The sequence below is a fragment of the Lithobates pipiens genome, unplaced genomic scaffold (assembly GCF_037356315.1).
Source record: "Lithobates pipiens isolate NorthernLeopardFrog02 unplaced genomic scaffold, aLitPip1_a1.2 Scaffold_3, whole genome shotgun sequence".
NCBI classification, from domain to species: Eukaryota; Metazoa; Chordata; class Amphibia; order Anura; family Ranidae; genus Lithobates; species Lithobates pipiens.
The window spans coordinates 270,636,309-270,654,054 of record NW_027507790.1 but is presented as its reverse complement, the minus strand read 5'-3'; the positions used below and the strand labels follow the sequence as shown (position 1 = coordinate 270,654,054).

The 17,746-nt window shown below is 44.8% G+C and overlaps 1 protein-coding gene across 1 annotated transcript in view; it reads left to right on the top strand.

Moving 5' to 3' along the window:
• LOC143941267 (vomeronasal type-2 receptor 26-like) overlaps window positions 1-5,286 on the top strand; it is a 30,748-nt gene extending 25,462 nt beyond the window's left edge. The window contains exon 4 of the mRNA XM_077463303.1: window positions 4,237-5,286. Coding sequence (XP_077319429.1) covers window positions 4,237-5,144 — 908 coding nt within the window. The 3' untranslated portion in view covers window positions 5,145-5,286. The remainder of the gene's footprint in view (window positions 1-4,236) is intronic.
• Window positions 5,287-17,746: the final 12,460 nt, after the last annotated feature.

Below are 17,746 nucleotides of genomic sequence, written 5' to 3'. Positions count from 1 at the left end.
ACAAGCCTTGCAACCCTCCTAAGCCAGATGTCTCTTGCACAACACCTTCGCCTCCTGGTTCCTTCTGCCAGCATTTTGGCCCTGCTAGTGACTAAAGACTGATGATGAGTCTGTCTTTCTTCTACTCTTGTGATGCTGTATACACATGGCCAAACTTTCACGGTCCACCAATCGTGTGTGAGGAGGAGATTGAGGTAACATCTCGTTACCCCCTACAGTGTACACCAATCACACTGATTGCCCCCCCCCCCAATAAAGAGGACCTGTCACCACCCCTCATAGTACCTGTTAATCACAGTCCATCAGAGTACCTGTCAAAGTCCATCAGAGTATTTGAGTACCTGTCACAGTCCATCAGAGTACCTGTCACAGCCCATCAGAGTACCCGATTACCTGTCACAGTCCATCAGAAGACCTGAGTACCTGTCATAGCCCATCAGAGTACCCGAGTACCTGTCACAGCACATCAGAGTACCCGTCACGGCCATCAGAGTACCCGAGTACCTGTCACAGCCCATCAGAGTACCTGAGTACCTGTCACGGTCCATCAGAGTACCTGAGTACCTGTCACGGTCCATCAGGGTACCCGAGTACCTGTCGCGGTCCATCAGAGTACCCGAGTACCTGTCACGGTCCATCAGAGTACCCGAGTACCTGTCACGGTCCATCAGAGTACCCGAGTACCTGTCACGGTCCATCAGAGTACCCGAGTACCTGTCACGGTCCATCAGGGTACCCGAGTATCTGTCACAGCCCATCAAGGTACCCGAGTACCTGTCACGGTTCATCCGAGTACCCGAGTAGCTGTCACAGCCCATCAAAGTACCCGAGTACCTGTCACGGTTCATCCGAGTACCCGGGTACCTGTCACAGCCCATCAGAGTACCCGAGTACCTGTCACCAGCCCATCTGAGTACCCAAGCACCTGTCACAGTTCATCTGAGTACCGGAGTACCTGTCCCAGTCCATCTGAGTACCCGTCACAGTTCACCTGAGTACCTGTCACAGTCCATAAGAGTACCTGAGTACCTGTCACCTCCCTTCAGAGTACCCAAATACCAGTCACCAAGCCATCAGAGTACCTGTCACCAGGCCATCAGAGTACCCGAGTACCTGTCACCAGGCCATCAGAGTACCTGTCACCAGGCCATCAAAGTACCCGAGTACCTGTCACCAGACCATCAGAGTACCCGAGTACCTGTCACCAGCCCATCTGAGTACCCGAGCACCTGTCCCAGTCCATCTGAGTACCCGAGTACCTGTCACAGTTCATCTGAGTACCTGAGTACCTGTCCCAGTCCATCTGAGTACCCATCACAGATTATCTGAGTACCTGAGTACCTGTCACAGTTCATCTGAGTACCTGAGTACCTGTCACGATCCATCAGGGTACCCGAGTACCTGTCGCGGTCCATCAGAGTACCCGAGTACCTGTCACGGTCCATCGGAGTACCCGAGTACCTGTCACGGTCCATCGGAGTACCCGAGTACCTGTCACGGTCCATCAGAGTACCGAGTACCTGTCACAGCCCATCAAGGTACCCGAGTACCTGTCACAGCCCATCAAAGTACCCGAGTACCTGTCACGGTTCATCCGAGTACCCGGGTACCTGTCACAGCCCATCAGAGTACCCGAGTACCTGTCACCAGCCCATCTGAGTACCTGAGCACCTGTCACAGTTCATCTGAGTACCTGAGTACCTGTTCCAGTCCATCTGAGTACCCGTCACAGTTCACCTGAGTACCTGTCATAGTTCATCTTAGTACCCGAATACCTGTCACAGTCCATAAGAGTACCTGAGTACCTGAGTACCTGTCACCTCCCTTCAGAGTACCCAAATACCAGTCACCAAGCCATCAGAGTACCTGTCACCAGGCCATCAGAGTACCCGAGTACCTGTCACCAGGCCATCAGAGTACCTGTCAGCAGGCCATCAAAGTACCCGAGTACCTGTCACCAGACCATCAGAGTACCCGAGTACCTGTCACCAGCCCATCTGAGTACCCAAGCACCTGTCCCAGTCCATCTGAGTACCCCAAGTACCTGTCACAGTTCATCTGAGTACCTGAGTACCTGTCCCAGTCCATCTGAGTACCCGTCACAGTTCATCTGAGTACTTGAGTACCTGTCACAGTTCATCTTAGTACCCGAGTACCTGTCACAGTTCATCTTAGTACCCGAGTACCTGTCACAGTCCATATGAGTACCTGTCACCGCCCTTCAGAGTACCCAAATACCAGTCACCAAGCCATCAGAGTACCCGAGTACCTGTCACCAGGCCATCAGAGTACCCGAGTACCTGTCACCAGGCCATCAGTGTACCCGAGTACCTGTCACCAGGCCATCAGAGTACCAGAGTACCTATCTCCAGCCCATCAGAGTACCCGAGTACCTATTTGCAGCCCATGTCTCATAGAATATACGTTGGAGTGTTTTCTTTCCAAAATGGGGTCATTTTGTGGGTAATTTTACTGTCTGGTGCTCCAGGACCTTCAAAAGTGTGATAGGTAGGAATGAAATGAGATTCATGAGTGTCATTTATGCTCCTAGAACGCCTGAACGTACTACTTCAATGTTCGGCCTCTCTATGTGACCAGGCTGTGTAAAAGTCCTACACATGTGGTATCGCCATACTCAGGAGGAGTAGCAGAATGTGTACTGGGGTGTAATTTTTGCTATATACATGCTATGTGTTAGAAATGTCTTATAAATTGACTTTGGGGAAAAAAAAAATGTGTTTTCATTTTTTTCCACATATTCCAAAAACTTCTGGAAAAAAATAAACCGTTCAAAAGACTCATTATGCCTCACAGATTATACGTTGGGGTGTTTGCTTTCCAAAATGGAGTCATTTTATGGGAAATTCCATTGTCCTGGTACTCCAGGGCCTTCAAAAGTGTAATAGGTGGTTGAGAAATGAGATGCGTCATTTTTGCTCGTAGAACGTCTGAAGGTACTACATCAATGTTGGTGCTCTGTATGTGGCCAGGCTGTGTAAAAGTCTCACACATGTGGTATCGCCGTACTCGGGAAGAGTAGCAGAATGTATTTTGGGGTGTAATTTGTTGTATGCATATGCTGTGTGTGAGAAATAACCTGATAATATGACAATTTTGTAAAAAAAATTATAATAATAAAAAAAATCTTCATTTTGCAAAGAATTGTGGGAAAAAATTACAACTTAAAAAAATCCCCATGCTACTTACTTAATACCTTGGAATGTCTACTTTGTAAAAAGGGGTCATTTGGGGGGTATTTGTACTTTCCTGACTTGTTAGTGTCTCAAGAAATGAGATACACATGATGTACTGAAGGCCTGATCAGAAGTGATCAATTTTCAGCGATTGGCACCATAGTTTGTAGACTCTATAACTTTCACAAAGACCAAATAATATACACTAATGTGGGTTATTTTTACCAAAGATATGTAGCAGTATAAATTTTGGCCAAAATGTATGAAGAAAAATTACTAATTAGCAAAAATGTATGACAGAAACAAAGAAAAAGGCATTTTTATCACAAAATTTTTTTGTTTTATTTTATTTATAGCACAAAAAATAAAAAAAACACTATGATTAAATACCACTAAAAGAAAGCTCTATTTGTGTGGAAAAAAGGACGCAAGTTTCATATGGGTACAGTGTTGCATGACTGAGTAATTGTCATTCAAACTGTGAGAGCGCTGAAAGCTGAAAATTGGTCTGGTCAGGAAGGGGGTGTAAGTGCACTGAAACTGTATTGAGGTGGTTAATAGCCAGTAGCCAATAGCTGCCCTTGCATCGTATTTGGTCCGTTAGACCAGCATACAGACTAACGGTTTTCCTAATTCCGGAAATTGATTCCGCCTGAAAGATTTGAAACATGTTCTATTTCTAGGTCCGTCTGAATTTTTGAAGAAAAAAGTCAGATGAAGCCCACACATGATCGGAATATCTGACGGAATGATTCCGTCTGATCTTTTCTGTCGGAAAGTCCAGTCGTGTGTACAAGGCATGAGTGTATTTTACAATTTTTAAACAGTTTTTAATAAACTGATACACTTAAATGGTGGCGCCTTCTGCTTTTTTGTTTATTGTAGTGCACAGAGCTCATCCAATACTCTGCTGGAAGAGCTACAGCCATCATACAAGTGATTCTTCCCAACTGGACTTATTTACCCTGGGACTTTATTATTATTCTTTTTTGCACCATTGAGTTTGTTTTTTTCTAATTGGAAATATTTTCATTTCTGGCAGACAGTAAAAATTGTATTCAATGTCTAGAAGATGAATGGCCAAATGAGAAGAAGGATCGGTGTATTCCAAAACTAGAGGAATTCCTCTCTTACTCTGATGATATTTCTACAGTATTTGCATCCATTTCTGTTTTGCTCTGTCTTGTGACACTCTTCATAATTGGAATTTTTATATCCTATATGGATACCGCTGTTATCAAAGCAAATAATCGGAGTTTGAGCTTTGTCCTGCTTGTCTGTATCTTGCTGAGCTTTCTCTGTGTGTTCCTGTTCCTTGGTCGTCCACAGGATATAACCTGTATACTGCATGTCACCACTTTTGGTACCATCTTCTCCTTAGCCGTCTCCTCTCTTCTGGCTAAAACAGTCATGGTTTATATTGCTTTTACAGCCACTAAACCTGGCAGCTACTGGAGGAAATGGATTGGAGCCACACTTCCAAATTTTGTAGCGTTACTGCTTACATGTGTTCAGGGTACAATATGTCTCATTTGGCTGTCTACTTCACCACCTTTTATGGAAATGGACACTCATTCTTATCAGGACAAGATCATTATTCAGTGTAATGAAGGGTCAATTATCGGGTTCTACTCTGTGTTGGGTTATATGGGGTTTCTAGCAGCTGTGAGTTTTGTTCTGGCTTTCATGGTGAGGACATTACCGGACAGTTTTAATGAGGCCAAATACATCACCTTCAGCATGCTGGTGTTCTGCAGTGTCTGGATTGCCATGATCCCGGCCTATCTAAGCGCTAAAGGAAAATACATGGTGGCTGTGGAGGTCTTCGCCATATTGGCCTCAAGTACTGGACTTCTAAGCTGTATATTTTTTCCAAAATGTTTCATTATTCTGTTCAGGCCAGACTTGAACACACAAATGGGCCTGCTTTCTAAGAAAAATAGACTTTGAAGATTATTCTATTGGTTCTTTCAGTAAATAGAAAAATCCATTTGTATTTTAGTGAAACAATATATGCTGTTGCATGGGCTGTATAATGATATAGTATTGTAGGGCTATTTGTACTGATCTTCAATAGTTACACAGGAACTTCTACATCACTAGAAACATAGAAGGCTTAATTTCCAAGGTAATCACTGGAGATCTTATACCCCTTACATAATTCTAGTCCTTTGAGCACACACCCTCACCTACCCATGGGGGTTCTTTACTAATGTGTATATTTGTCCCAGTTCTTATTTATTTCTATACTGCACCAAAAGGAAAATGCAATGGTGGCCGTGGAGATATTTGCCATACTTGCCTCAAGTGCTGGACTTCTAAGCTGTATATTTTTCCCAAAATGTTTTATTATTCTATTTAGGCCAGGCTTGAACACACAAACAGATCTGCTTTCTAAGAAAAAACAGACAATTCTATTAGTGCTTAAATACATGCTTCTGTCAAGTCTTAATCGCTGTTTGCTGCTTGTGTTCCAGTTATGAAGATTCACTCTATTTATCCTGGTGAATTATCTCCAAGCGTGAAAATGAATATACAATCCCAAATTTTGGTTTGTCAACAGGATTAGAGAGAAAATCTTCCAATTGGGACATTAACTCTGGTGACCCTGGTGACAATCTGGGATTTTCTCACTTCAGAAGGATTTCCTCTCACTTCCAGTTTTAGCTATGGGACAGAAAATTAAAATTTCCCCAATGGCATGCAGATGGTAAAAATAACACACCTTGGCTTTTTTTTAGCTGTTTTTCACTAAAGGCCTCTATAATTTGATGGACAAAAGTAATGTTCATGTCCAAAAGTACATCACCGCCAACTCAAATTCACACCTTGCCAGGCCAATTTGAGTGAAAACCTATCGTGGTTTCTGAATTTAAAACTTTTTTGGGGACTACCCCTTAATATGGGCATTACAAAAAAGAATAAATTTTGGTCATGTTGGTCCACAGACCACATTCATCTTATGCCTGTATTCTCTGCTGCAATGGCCATGAGAAGATATGAGAGAATAATACATTTTATGCATTTTAATGACAATACCCTCTGTCTTCCCCAGGGTGACCCTGACTATAATTGGCTCCACAAAATTGTGTTTGACCCCCCCCCCCCCCCCCAAAAAAAAAACATCTGCATAAACCAGTCCCTTGTACATTTTACTGGCAGGCTTGCAATAAAGCAATAATCCCCCAGCAAGCATTCCAGATACAGTATGGGGTCAAAATATATAAGGTCTGTGAAAGGGCCACAGGCTATATATACACCGCTCTAGAATTTATGAGGGAAAAAACAGTTAAGTGGAGCCTCCCGAATGCCCAGACTTCATGTTGAGCAGTGGCAAGATAGTGTGGGACTTGTGGGACTTGTTGTCACCCTTGTTCTGTAAGGGGTACCACTTGTACGTAAAATTACTTTTATGCAAGCATGCCAATTTTTAGACAACTGTTCATTAAAGAAATTGGTTGCTGTGGTACCATTTGACCTAATCGCTGGGGCTTCTTCCAACGGCTCATTAACACCCAGCTAAGAAAGTGGGTGAAAGCCTGCTGGCAGAATAATGAACTACTTTTGGTGAAGTGAAAGGACAAATATGATGTATTCATACAGTCTAATATTCATCCAGACAAAAAACAGTCAAAACTAACATGGGTTCTGGTGTCGTTGAAAAGCCTCTCTGCGTCCATGACTTATAATCTAAATATGGGAGTCGTATGTAGCGCTACCCTCGTAAGGGCCACTTATAGAAACTGTACCCCACTGGTTCCCTGACTCAGCAAGTCCTCCATCACCTCTGACAGCCTGGGTTGAGTCATTTTTACCCACTGTCACCAATAAGAAACTTACACAATATAAGTGAAACAGTTCAAGTTTTGTTTACTGTAGTAAAGAGGGACACATGCAAGTGTATAACATAACACAGTAAATCAGAGAGGCAGTTTATCTGAACAATATAGCACTGCTTGTGAAATACTACTTGGTAGTTTTGAACTTCTCTGTACCAAAGAGAAATGCAAAGTATACAGTATGACCCAAATTCAGTTAGATCTTGTTTCTATCACAGTGACCTATGTGAACAGGTCAGCAGACGGGTAGAGAACTGACACTCTACTTCCTATGTCAGAGTCATTCCCTTCTTTTTACTCAACCCACAGGCCATTAGCATCAATACAACATGACAAACACTATTCAACTATTGTGTTTAATGTCACTGGCTCCTTTAACTAGAGTTCCAGATAAGTGAAAGCAGACTCTTTGTGTAAAACAACTTTAGTCACTTGAGCAAATAAAGAGAGGATAAAAAGGGGTTGAATTGTTACTCCTTGGAATCTGGCAAATCTTCAGTTAGCCTTGAAGTATTAGGAATAGGGTAATCCTTAATGATAGAGTTTAGTAAATTTCGGCTGGTCTGCGGTGTATCTTACTTTACATTCTTCCTAGATTGCTTAAGTATTACTGTATCCAATGACATTGCTGGTGATAAATATGTGAACAGGATATAGATGTCTGCATACAGTTTTCATTAGAGTATGTGAACTACTTTCAATGGCACCACAATTACCAGAAAGCTGGGGTGAATAAAGGATGTCTATATGAAGTGTCTTATAGAATCTACATGGGCAAATGCCCGCTCACCATACTGGTTACAGAAGTTGCTGGCAGCAATGTTGGTGATGAAGACTCTTTCAGGAACTCCCTCTGAATCCTGGCTCTGGGAATGGTGTCTGACCCCGTCACACCACACCGCGGCCTACCCAGATCTGAAGTGCGGGTGTCACTTGAGGATCTGTAACAGTCTCCGGTTCACTGTATGTGAGAATCCATGCTGTCTGCAGAGGTCCCTCTGGATGCAGCTGTACAACTTCCTGCTGTGCAGGCCACAAATTAGCAGCAGCTCACACTGACACAGAACTCCTACTGGCAGATCCAAGTCGGCGTCCCAAGAGAGCGATGTAGGCCTCAGCCAGCCCTTTTATATCCTCTCCCAGCAGTCTGTTCTGTTTTCTCAGCATTCTGGTAGTGGCAGTTCAGGCCAGTCCTGCTGGTATTGAAACCTTAGCATTCTGAGCTACACATCCCACAATGCTTTGCTCTGCTCTAAGTTTTGTCTGAAAGGAAATTACACATGGAGTCCAAGCCAACACTAGAGGGAGACAGCTCCTCTTTAAGAACACAGCACACTGTCTCTGAATTACAGGCATAATATCCAGCTCCCGGCTAAATTCTCCCCCCACTTGAATTCTTTGGTCCTCAAAGAGGCAGAGACATTAAAATATTCAAACATTATGGAAGGAAAAGGTTATTAGGAGATCTACAATGACATTAACCAAATATTGAGACACATCTGGATTTTGCTGAAACCATTTATATACACCTTTGGTCAGTTCGAAATCAGTTTTTGAACAGGCCAGGGCAATTGCTGTGTCCCACCCATCGGTGTCAGAGCAGAGTCGCCCCCTACCCAATTAACAGTAAGGAGATTAGGCGTGGGAACTTGCCTTTTAATGGTAGGAATCAGTTCATCAGAGCTCTCTCCTAAAGTTTCATAAGTAAATCTCTTTGGAGGTTGAACAGAGTTCTCTGCTGGACTTCCGGCGTAACAGGACTGCATTGCTCCAAAGAGAAACCGTAGCTACAGGCTCAGAGTTCGGTCATGGAGGGGAAAGATTGACTCCCTCAGTGAGTTCAGGGATAGGCATTTGATGTTCTCCATTTTCCCCACCCACAAAGGGAGCTTCAGCCTCTAAAGAGCAATCTGGTTCAGGCAATGTCAAGGGCTTATCAGTAAAACTGATCAATTTTCCTGTTTCTCTCTCAGAGGTGGGACTGGTACTCTCAACCTTGATCCAGTTCGCTTCCATAAATGATGGTAGGATTTCAACTTCTGGACTAGGTAGTCTTTATATCGTTTTAGTCAGCTCTCCTCCTCTGCTCACTCCCATAGTATTTGCATCAGTGTCCATTTCTGTAAGCCACATCCAATAAGGCACTATTTCCTCATCCTCACTAACTTTTCCTCTTCCTCTTCCTCTTCCTCTTCGACACAGTGGGAGCAGAAGCTCATTGATTGAGCGAGTCCTGGGTGGGGTTGGTTTCTGAGGAGGTGTAGGGGGTACTTGAGGCACTCTGACTGCATCAGACAATGGAAGAAAATTATTTCAATGCCACATCTTCAAAGGCCCTTGTTTTTCCCTCATGTATGATTTGGTAGCCCAGGAAGCTGTTTACATATGACATAAGGTTGTGATCGCCATTGGTCAGACGGTTTATGTTTTCCTGGTACCCCCAAGTTCTTCAGCAACACGCGATCTCCAGGCTGCAAATCCTGCACTCACTTTTAAGTAAAAATTATTTTTGTCCCGTAGTTTTCTGGTCGAGGCATGTTCCATGGCTTTCTCGTAAGCTTGCTGCAGATTCTTTCGTAACCTTTCAACATAACCCCCGGAGAGAAGTCAAAGAAGTATTGTCAACTGATGTTCCAAAAGCTAAATCAATAGGAAGGCGAGGTTCTCTTCCAAACATAAGTTGGTATGGAGAATGGCCAGTAGCATCACTTACAGTACTGTTGTATGCATGGACAACAGCTGCAATATGATTTCCCCAGTGTGCTTCTTCTCTGTAGGTAGAGTCCCCAGCATATTCAGAAAAGTTCTGTTAAACTTCTCAGGTTGAGGATCCCTTTGCGGGTGGTAAGGCGTCGTCCGAGTCTTCTTTATGCCTAGCCAACTGCACAGCAGATGGCTTAACCGGCTCTCAAAGTCTCATCTTTGGTCAGAGTGGATTCGGACAGGCAGCCTGTAATGCATGAAAAACTTTTCAACAAGGACTTTGACCACTGTGGTCGCCTGTTGATCTTTAGTGGGATAGGCCTACGTATAGCGAGTGAAATGGTCAGTCACCAGGACATTACTTCTTTCACCTGTATCGGGTTCCAGGCACAGGAAGTCAATGCAAACCAATTCCAGAGGCTCCTGGCTCTGCAAATGTCCCATGGGAGCAACCCGAACTGGCAATGAACACAATAACATGACAATAACAATGACAATAACTCTCTACCTCTCCTCTCATGTTGGGCCAATAGAACCTATCGCTGACTAAACATAAATGTATCTCCATTCCTAAATGTCCATGGTCATCATAGAAAGCTTTCAGGATTGTTGCACACTGTTTCTAAGGAAGGAATAGCTGCCATTTTTCCTCCATGTCCTAAGAAGGACATACAGTACGCCATCCCTCAGCTGCAATCTATTCCATTCCTGATGTAGAATCTTCGCTCCAATCACAGAGCTCTTCATTAACAAGCTTGGCTCCTGCTTGCTCAGGGCTTGGATAGCCAGATGGCATTGCAGATCCTGATCCTTTCTCAAATCTTCTTTAGACAACGGAGGAAGGCCCTCACCTCATATTTGCGTCAGCCCGCAATAGCCTTTGGGTATCCCTGAGGGATGAACTCGGATGGATTTGGCTCAAACACTTCCCTTCAATCTCCTGGCCATGTCATGACATAAGGCCATACACCTTCTACAGTAACATAGGCCCAATCTCCTGGCTCCTCCTCCTGTTGATAAGGTCTATGAGATAAGGCATCTGGATCTCGATTCCCTGCCCCAGATCAGTACTTTAAACTGAATTGGAATCCAGCAAGGGCAGACAACCACCTGTGTCCTGTTGCATCCAATTTAGCAGATGTCAGAAGACAGATCAAAGTATTATTATCTGTTTTCACCACAAACACAGCCTCATACAGGTAATCCTTCAATTTGTCTACTAAGGCCCATTTTAGAGCAAGAAACTCCAGCTTGTGAATGGGATAATTTTTTCTGATGGAGTGAGAGTGCGACTCACATAAGCCACTGGTCTGAGGCCACCATCTTGTTCTCGGTAGAGAATTCCTCCCAGTCCATCTCTACTGGCATCTACATGAAGTTTGTAGGGCTTGGCAGGGTCAGCATAAGCCAATACTGGAACTTCAGTGAGACTCTTCTTCAGATGCCAAATCGCCTCTTCACACTGGAAAGTCCCTTGATCTTTTACCGATTCTCCCTTCTTGCGACAGCCAGACTTCTTCACTTTAGACTCATTCTCTCCTTCTCCCGTGGCCACTTGCAACAGCTCATTAAGAGGCTGAGCAATACCTCCAATAGTAAGAGCAGAATCCCAGGAAGAATCTCAATTCAGTTACAGTCCTTGGCCATGTGGTGACAGCCTCCAACTTCTTCAGGTCCATGGCTACCTCTCCAGCAGAGACAAAATGACCCAAGTATGTAACAGAAGTTCTGTAGAACTGGTACTTTTCCGATGCAAAAACCTTATTCAACTGGACTTCACTCTCTTCCAAAGTCTTCCTGAACACAATTATGTAGTCTAGGTACACAAGTACTTCAATTAGATTCATGTCTCCTACTTGTAAGGATTTGGTGGTCCAGGGGTAGGTAGCCCCTCGATACCTCTGCATAAAGTGCCCTTCAAACCCGGCAGGATTCTTGGAGACCACCCTTAAGAAACTTAGACACGCACACAAGGTACAGTTTCTCAGAGTGATCTGACATTTAATCTTTCTGTGTGAATATTTATATAGGCACTTCCCAGAATACAAGGGAATGATAACAGGTCATGCGACTAAAACGAAATTTGGCAAATATCGGGTGCTACATCATTTACAAGAAACCACATGATTTACAGGAAATCAAAACCAACTAGAAGAAGGTAATACGTGTGCATAACTATTCATAAAATGGATGACAGATATATACAAAATGGATGCGAACAATGTTCAATATTCCTTCACTACTGTTCTTTCCATCAACCGCTGGAAGGTCGCTGGGGCCCCAACAATCCTTGAGGCATCTGACTGAACTCATAGAACTCCAAGGGGAAAATTAATGTGTTCTTTTCTCTGTCTTTCGGGTGCATGGGGATTTGCTAATACCCACTCTTCAAGTTGAGTACACTGAACCGTTTAGCTCCAGTAAGACACTGGAGGGCATCTTCAATGCGAGGGGTCCTGTACTGATCAGGAACAGTACGGAGATTCAAAGTCTGGTACTCAATGCACATATGCAGTGATCCATTCTTCTTCTGCACTGCCTAGGAGAGGCGTATGGGCTTCTGGACTCTTGAATGACCCCAGGCCTCTTCAACTCTGCCAGCTGCTCCCGAAAGTCTTCCAAATCGCTGAGAGATATTCTCCGGGCTTGCTCTCAAAAGGGCTTGTCTTCTTGCTACCGGATATGATGCTGAGCGCTCTTGGCACATCCCACATCGAAGTCATCCTTCGAGAAAATCTTCTCCCATCTAGCTAGTTGTGACTTCATTATTCACTGCCATGCAGGGGGTAAAGCTTCAGTACAATGCTGGTTTCCTTCTGCATCTTCTTTCCCAGCAGCCTATTCTGGTAGCTAAAGGGTAGCTGCACTCACTTGCCCACCAGCATACGTGCCCCTAAACTAGATGGAAGATCTGTAATATTCCAAAGACTGATCGGCACCTTCTTCCGAGTCCGGGACAGGTCCTTAGCAGGAACTAACTCGGGGACCTTTTCGATTCTGGCAGCTTGAGCCTGTTCAGCGGTCTCTAATAGGGATGGTCGAACGGTTCAGCCCAAGCATAAGTTCGGGTCGAACTTTCGTTGTTCGGCAAACAGCTGAACGACCCTGAACTGACCACAATGCATTGCAGCGCGGAACAGTGCATTGCAAGCCCTAATTGGCTGAAGCAGTGAAAGCTTCAGACAATCAGGGCACAGAGCACTGTCAGAGTCATGATTGGACACTGTCATCATGACTTTATCCAATCATGGCTCATTCCATCCCCACAGTATAAAAGTATTCTTTAAATGGCAGACATTTTAAGTGTGATTTTGGCATGGAGAGAGATAGAACAGGGCTCTGTTCAGTTATATTAGTTAGTGTGCTATACTGTGCTATTTTGCTTCAGTTGTCAGTGTAGAATATTAGTTTAGTGTCAGTGTAGGGATCGTGTGAGTGTAGTGAGGAGGACCATTATTCAGCTTTGCATAGTGTGCAGCTAGAGTAGGGACAGCTCATATAGTTTCAGTGTAGTGTAATGAGACCATGTCAGTAATCTTTACATTAGTGTATAGCTATAGTAGGGACAGTTTAGATAGCATCAGTGTAGTGACGGTTGAACATCATCTATTTGATTGCATTACTGCAAGTTTAACACCATTTACTTTTGTATGTGTTACTGCCAGTTTAACGCCATATAGTTTTGCTTGCATTACTGCCAGTTTAACACCATATAGTTCTGTGTGCCTTACTGCCAGTTTAACACCATATAGTTCTGTGTGCGTTACTGCCAGTTTAACTTCATCTAGTTCTGTGTGCATTACTGGCAGTTTAACGCCATATAGTTCTGTGTGCGATAGTGCCAGTTTACCGCCATTTACTTCTCTGTGCGTTACTGCCAGTTTAACGCCATATCGTTTTGTGTGCGTTACTGCCAGTTTAACGCCATATAGTTGTGTGTGCATTACTGTCAGTTTAACGCCATATAGTTCTGTATGTCACTGTACGTTTGGTGCATTATATTGCAATATATTATAGTGCATCTGTGGAGTGTGTCTGTGTAGTGTGAGTACTCAATTTAAAGTGCACCAAACACATTACATCACATTGATTAAAGTGCATCTATGTACAGATTTCAACTTCTTTACATTTGCTTATAAGCACCGCCCCCTCCCTCCCGATAATGTCTAGGAGGACAACAAGGAGAGGCAGATGTTCCCTTGGCACTGTAAGGGGGCCAGCAACAAATGTTTCCACAGGCAAAGGTGGACGTGGTGGTCAGTTCCCAGGCAGGGCATAATTTTCTCTGTTTAGAGAGTTTGCCCATGCTATCCAGCCACAGCAGAGGAGGTGATGGACTGGCTTACTAAACCTTCCTCATCCTCTGTCACGCAAGCAGAGACAAATGTGCAGTGCCCTGCAGCTGCCAGAGTGGATAAACCCGCCTCCTTGTCCACATCTTTTCCTGTCATAGCCCCAACATCAGCCATTGAGGAGTCAGCTGAGTTATTTGACCACAGGGTCAGCCACTTGCGCCTCGATGATGCCCAGCCATTACTGGATTCAGATGTTGGTTCTGAAGTTGAGGAGGACAGTAACATGAGCCTAGAGAGAGGCTTTCATGTTCCCCAAGCCGCAGCATATTGCCAAGTTGTCTCCAGTGGTAATGATGAAGATGGAGGAGATGGGTGCCAGATAGAGCAGAGGAGGAAACTGAAGGTGAGGAAGCACAACCCCAAGGAGGCCGTCATCAAGAAAGAGTAGAGAGCAGCCATCCTATTCCATCACATTCTGCAGCTGTTATCTCCTGGCCCACTCCCCAAAGCTCAGCTGTCTGGGCCTTTTTTAGCACATCTGCAGCAGATCACAGATTTTGCTATTTGTAAACTGTGTTTCAGGCACATCAAACATGCCAAAAACACCAACCATTTGGGTACCACACGCCTAACCAGGCATTTAACGTCCAACCACTCAGCCCATTGGCATGAGCACCTAAAAGCCACACAAAAGGGGCACAAATCCATCCCTCCTCCTCCTCCTTACCCACTTCAGTCTGCCCCTGTGATCCCAAGTCATTACCTCTCAGCAGTCTCCAATGATAGGGTTGATGGTATAGCACAGGGTGTCCAAGGTCCTAGCAGCACATCTGCCAGCAGCACACCACCAGCTGCAGACTGCAGCGGGAAAAAAATACAGTCCTTGCCACCCACATGCCCAGCGGCTGAATGCAAGCTTGTCAAAGCTGTTGGCTCTCCAACTTCTGCCTTTCAGCCTGGTGGATTCTGCCCCCTTCCGTGAATTTGCACAATATGCTGCACCACAATGGCAGGTTCCAGGTTGCTACTACTTTTCACGTAAGGCCGTTCCATCTCTGTACCATCACGTGGAAGGGAATTTTCTGGCATCGTTGGGCAAGGCAGGCAGCCGTAAAATTCACCTTACTGCTGATACGTGGTGCTTCAGCTGGTGTGTTTAGGGGACAGGAACCACACCAGAGCAGAGATTCTTGCAGCTCTGCAGGGACAAGCCCAGAGGCGGTTCACACCACGTCAGCTGGAGCCAGGAATGGTGGTGTCCGATAATGGCTCAAACCTCCTGTCCACCCTTAGACAGGGAAAGTTGACACATGTGCCATGCTTGGCACATGTCCTCAATTTGGTGGTGCAGCGTTTCCTAAGTACGTACCCATTGTTGCAAGATGTACTAAAACAGGCAAGAAGAGTCTGTAGCAATTTCAGGCGGTCATACACAGCCAGTGCTCGGTTGGCTGAAATTCAGCGGGAATTCCATCTGCCCATAAACCACCTGATTTGTGACATGCCCACCAGGTGGAACTCAACTTTGGGAATGCTGCAGTGGCTATACATGCAGCAGAGGGCTGTCAACGAGTGACCTCTGCTCTTTTCCCCATGCCAATGGCTGATCATTAGGGATGCACCATTTGAGGAGTCCACAAGGATGGTAAGCAGTGACAGTGCATGTATCAGTGACACAATCCCTGTTGTGTTCCTGCTGAAGCAGACTCTGCGTGGCATTATGGACAGGGCACTGGAGGCAGAGCATCAGGAAGAATAGGTGTTCCTTTCCTCTTAAGGCCCACTTTATCCAGACTCCATCATTCCTATGTTGCAGAACACACAGGAGAGAGGGAAGGAGGATGAGGAGGAGGATTATGGCACTTTAATAGGCTTCGAAGAAGAGGAACACATGCGTCAATCTGTAAGCGATGGCTTTCCAACCTCAGGATCCTTGGGAGTAGTACGGAGCTGGGAGGAGTAAGCTCCAGATGCTGTCATCCTGAGTGACCCCGAGGAGTCTGCTTCTCAAGCCTCTGCAACTTTGAGGAACATGGGCAACCTCATGCTTCAAAGCCTGTGAAAGGACCCAAGAATATGTGTCACAAAGGAGAAGGATGATTACTGGTTGGCAACCCTCCTTGACCACCGTTATAAGGGGAAGGTCTCAGAACTCATCCTGTCCCCACAGAGAGTGCTGGTAACAAGAATCTCTAATCCCAGTGCACTACATTGTGGCCTCATCATACACACTAGCTCCCTAGCTGTTGCTAAGCCAAATACTGTATATATGTATGCAGGGGTCATCATTTCAAGTCCTGAGCTACTAGCCAGGCCTTGAGGGTTACTTGCCACCAGTTGCCCCACCCAACCCCTGCTCTGCCCCTAATCTCACCCCTAAACACACCCTCATAAACAAATTATTAAATTACCCTGTTAAATGTTTTATGTAGAATTACATAATAAAAATAAATATTAAACAACAACATCAGTGCCCATAACTGCAGCCTGCTCGGTGCTCATCAATGCAGCCTCACCCGTGCCCATCAATGCAGCCTTATCAGTGCCCATCAATGAAGCATCATCAGTGCCCATCAATGCAGCCTCATCAGTGCCCATCAATGAAGCATCATCAGTGCCCATCAATGAAGCATCATCAGTGCCCATCAATGCAGCCTCATCAGTGCCCATCAATGCAGCCTCATCAGTGCCCATGGACCAAGCTGGGCAGTCTTTTTGCTGGCGGTCTCTTTGCTGGACTGGGCAGTCTCTTCGCTGGACTAAGCTAGGTGGTCTTTTTGCTGGAAGTCTCTTTGCTGGACTAAGCTGGGTGGTCTCTTTGCTGGACTGGGCGGTCTCTTTGCTGAGTTTGGTTGGTCTCTTTGCTGGACTGTAGCTGTCTCTAATGCACTGGGAATGTTTCCCTGCTGCATATTACTTATATAGCCCCCTGAATTTTACTTGCATTCCTGTTCTCTAAAGGGTCGGTCCTAGGGGGTGGGTAGGGGGCGTGACCAGGGGATAGGGATGAGTTCCACCACCTATTCTCTGAGAAAAAAAAGTCCTGTGTATGTGTATGTATATATATATATATATATATTTTTTTTTTATTATTTTTTTACAAGGTAAATGTGGAAAGCAGAACTATAAGGCAAAACTTTTTTTTTTTTTCATAAAGCCTCATACACCCGCTTAGATTTTCGGACGTCCGGACGTCTGTTTTTTCTCATGTCGAAAAGTGAAGAGGTTACTCACAATTTGAACATTTTCGTATGACAGAATACAACTTCAGAAGTGATGTAATGTGTTGAATAGTTTTGTATGTATTCTTTCATTTGTGAGCATGCGTAGTCTCACGCTTCCGATTTTTTTTTATTTTGGTACGAAAACCAAACTAATGAAACGAAAGTCAGAAGCTGAGTTCACATACGACAAAAATTTTATATAGTCTGCACATCCAGCTTTTGTCTGATGAAAAAGCAACTTCGGCTGTCGAAAGCGCCGTACTAACGATCCGAAAATCGTCAGACAGCTCGTCGTACAAATTTTTCCATCCGATTTTCGTATCGTGTGTACGGGCCTTTAAGGGAGGGTTATTTTTTTTTCCTTCCATCTGTGCCCCATTGGGGAGATTTACCTCCACTTCTTGTCCAATAGCCAAAACAGGAAGTGAGAGGAAATCCCTGCAAATTAAGGGAATCCCCCGTGGGGGGGGGGGGGGGCAGGTCACCAGATC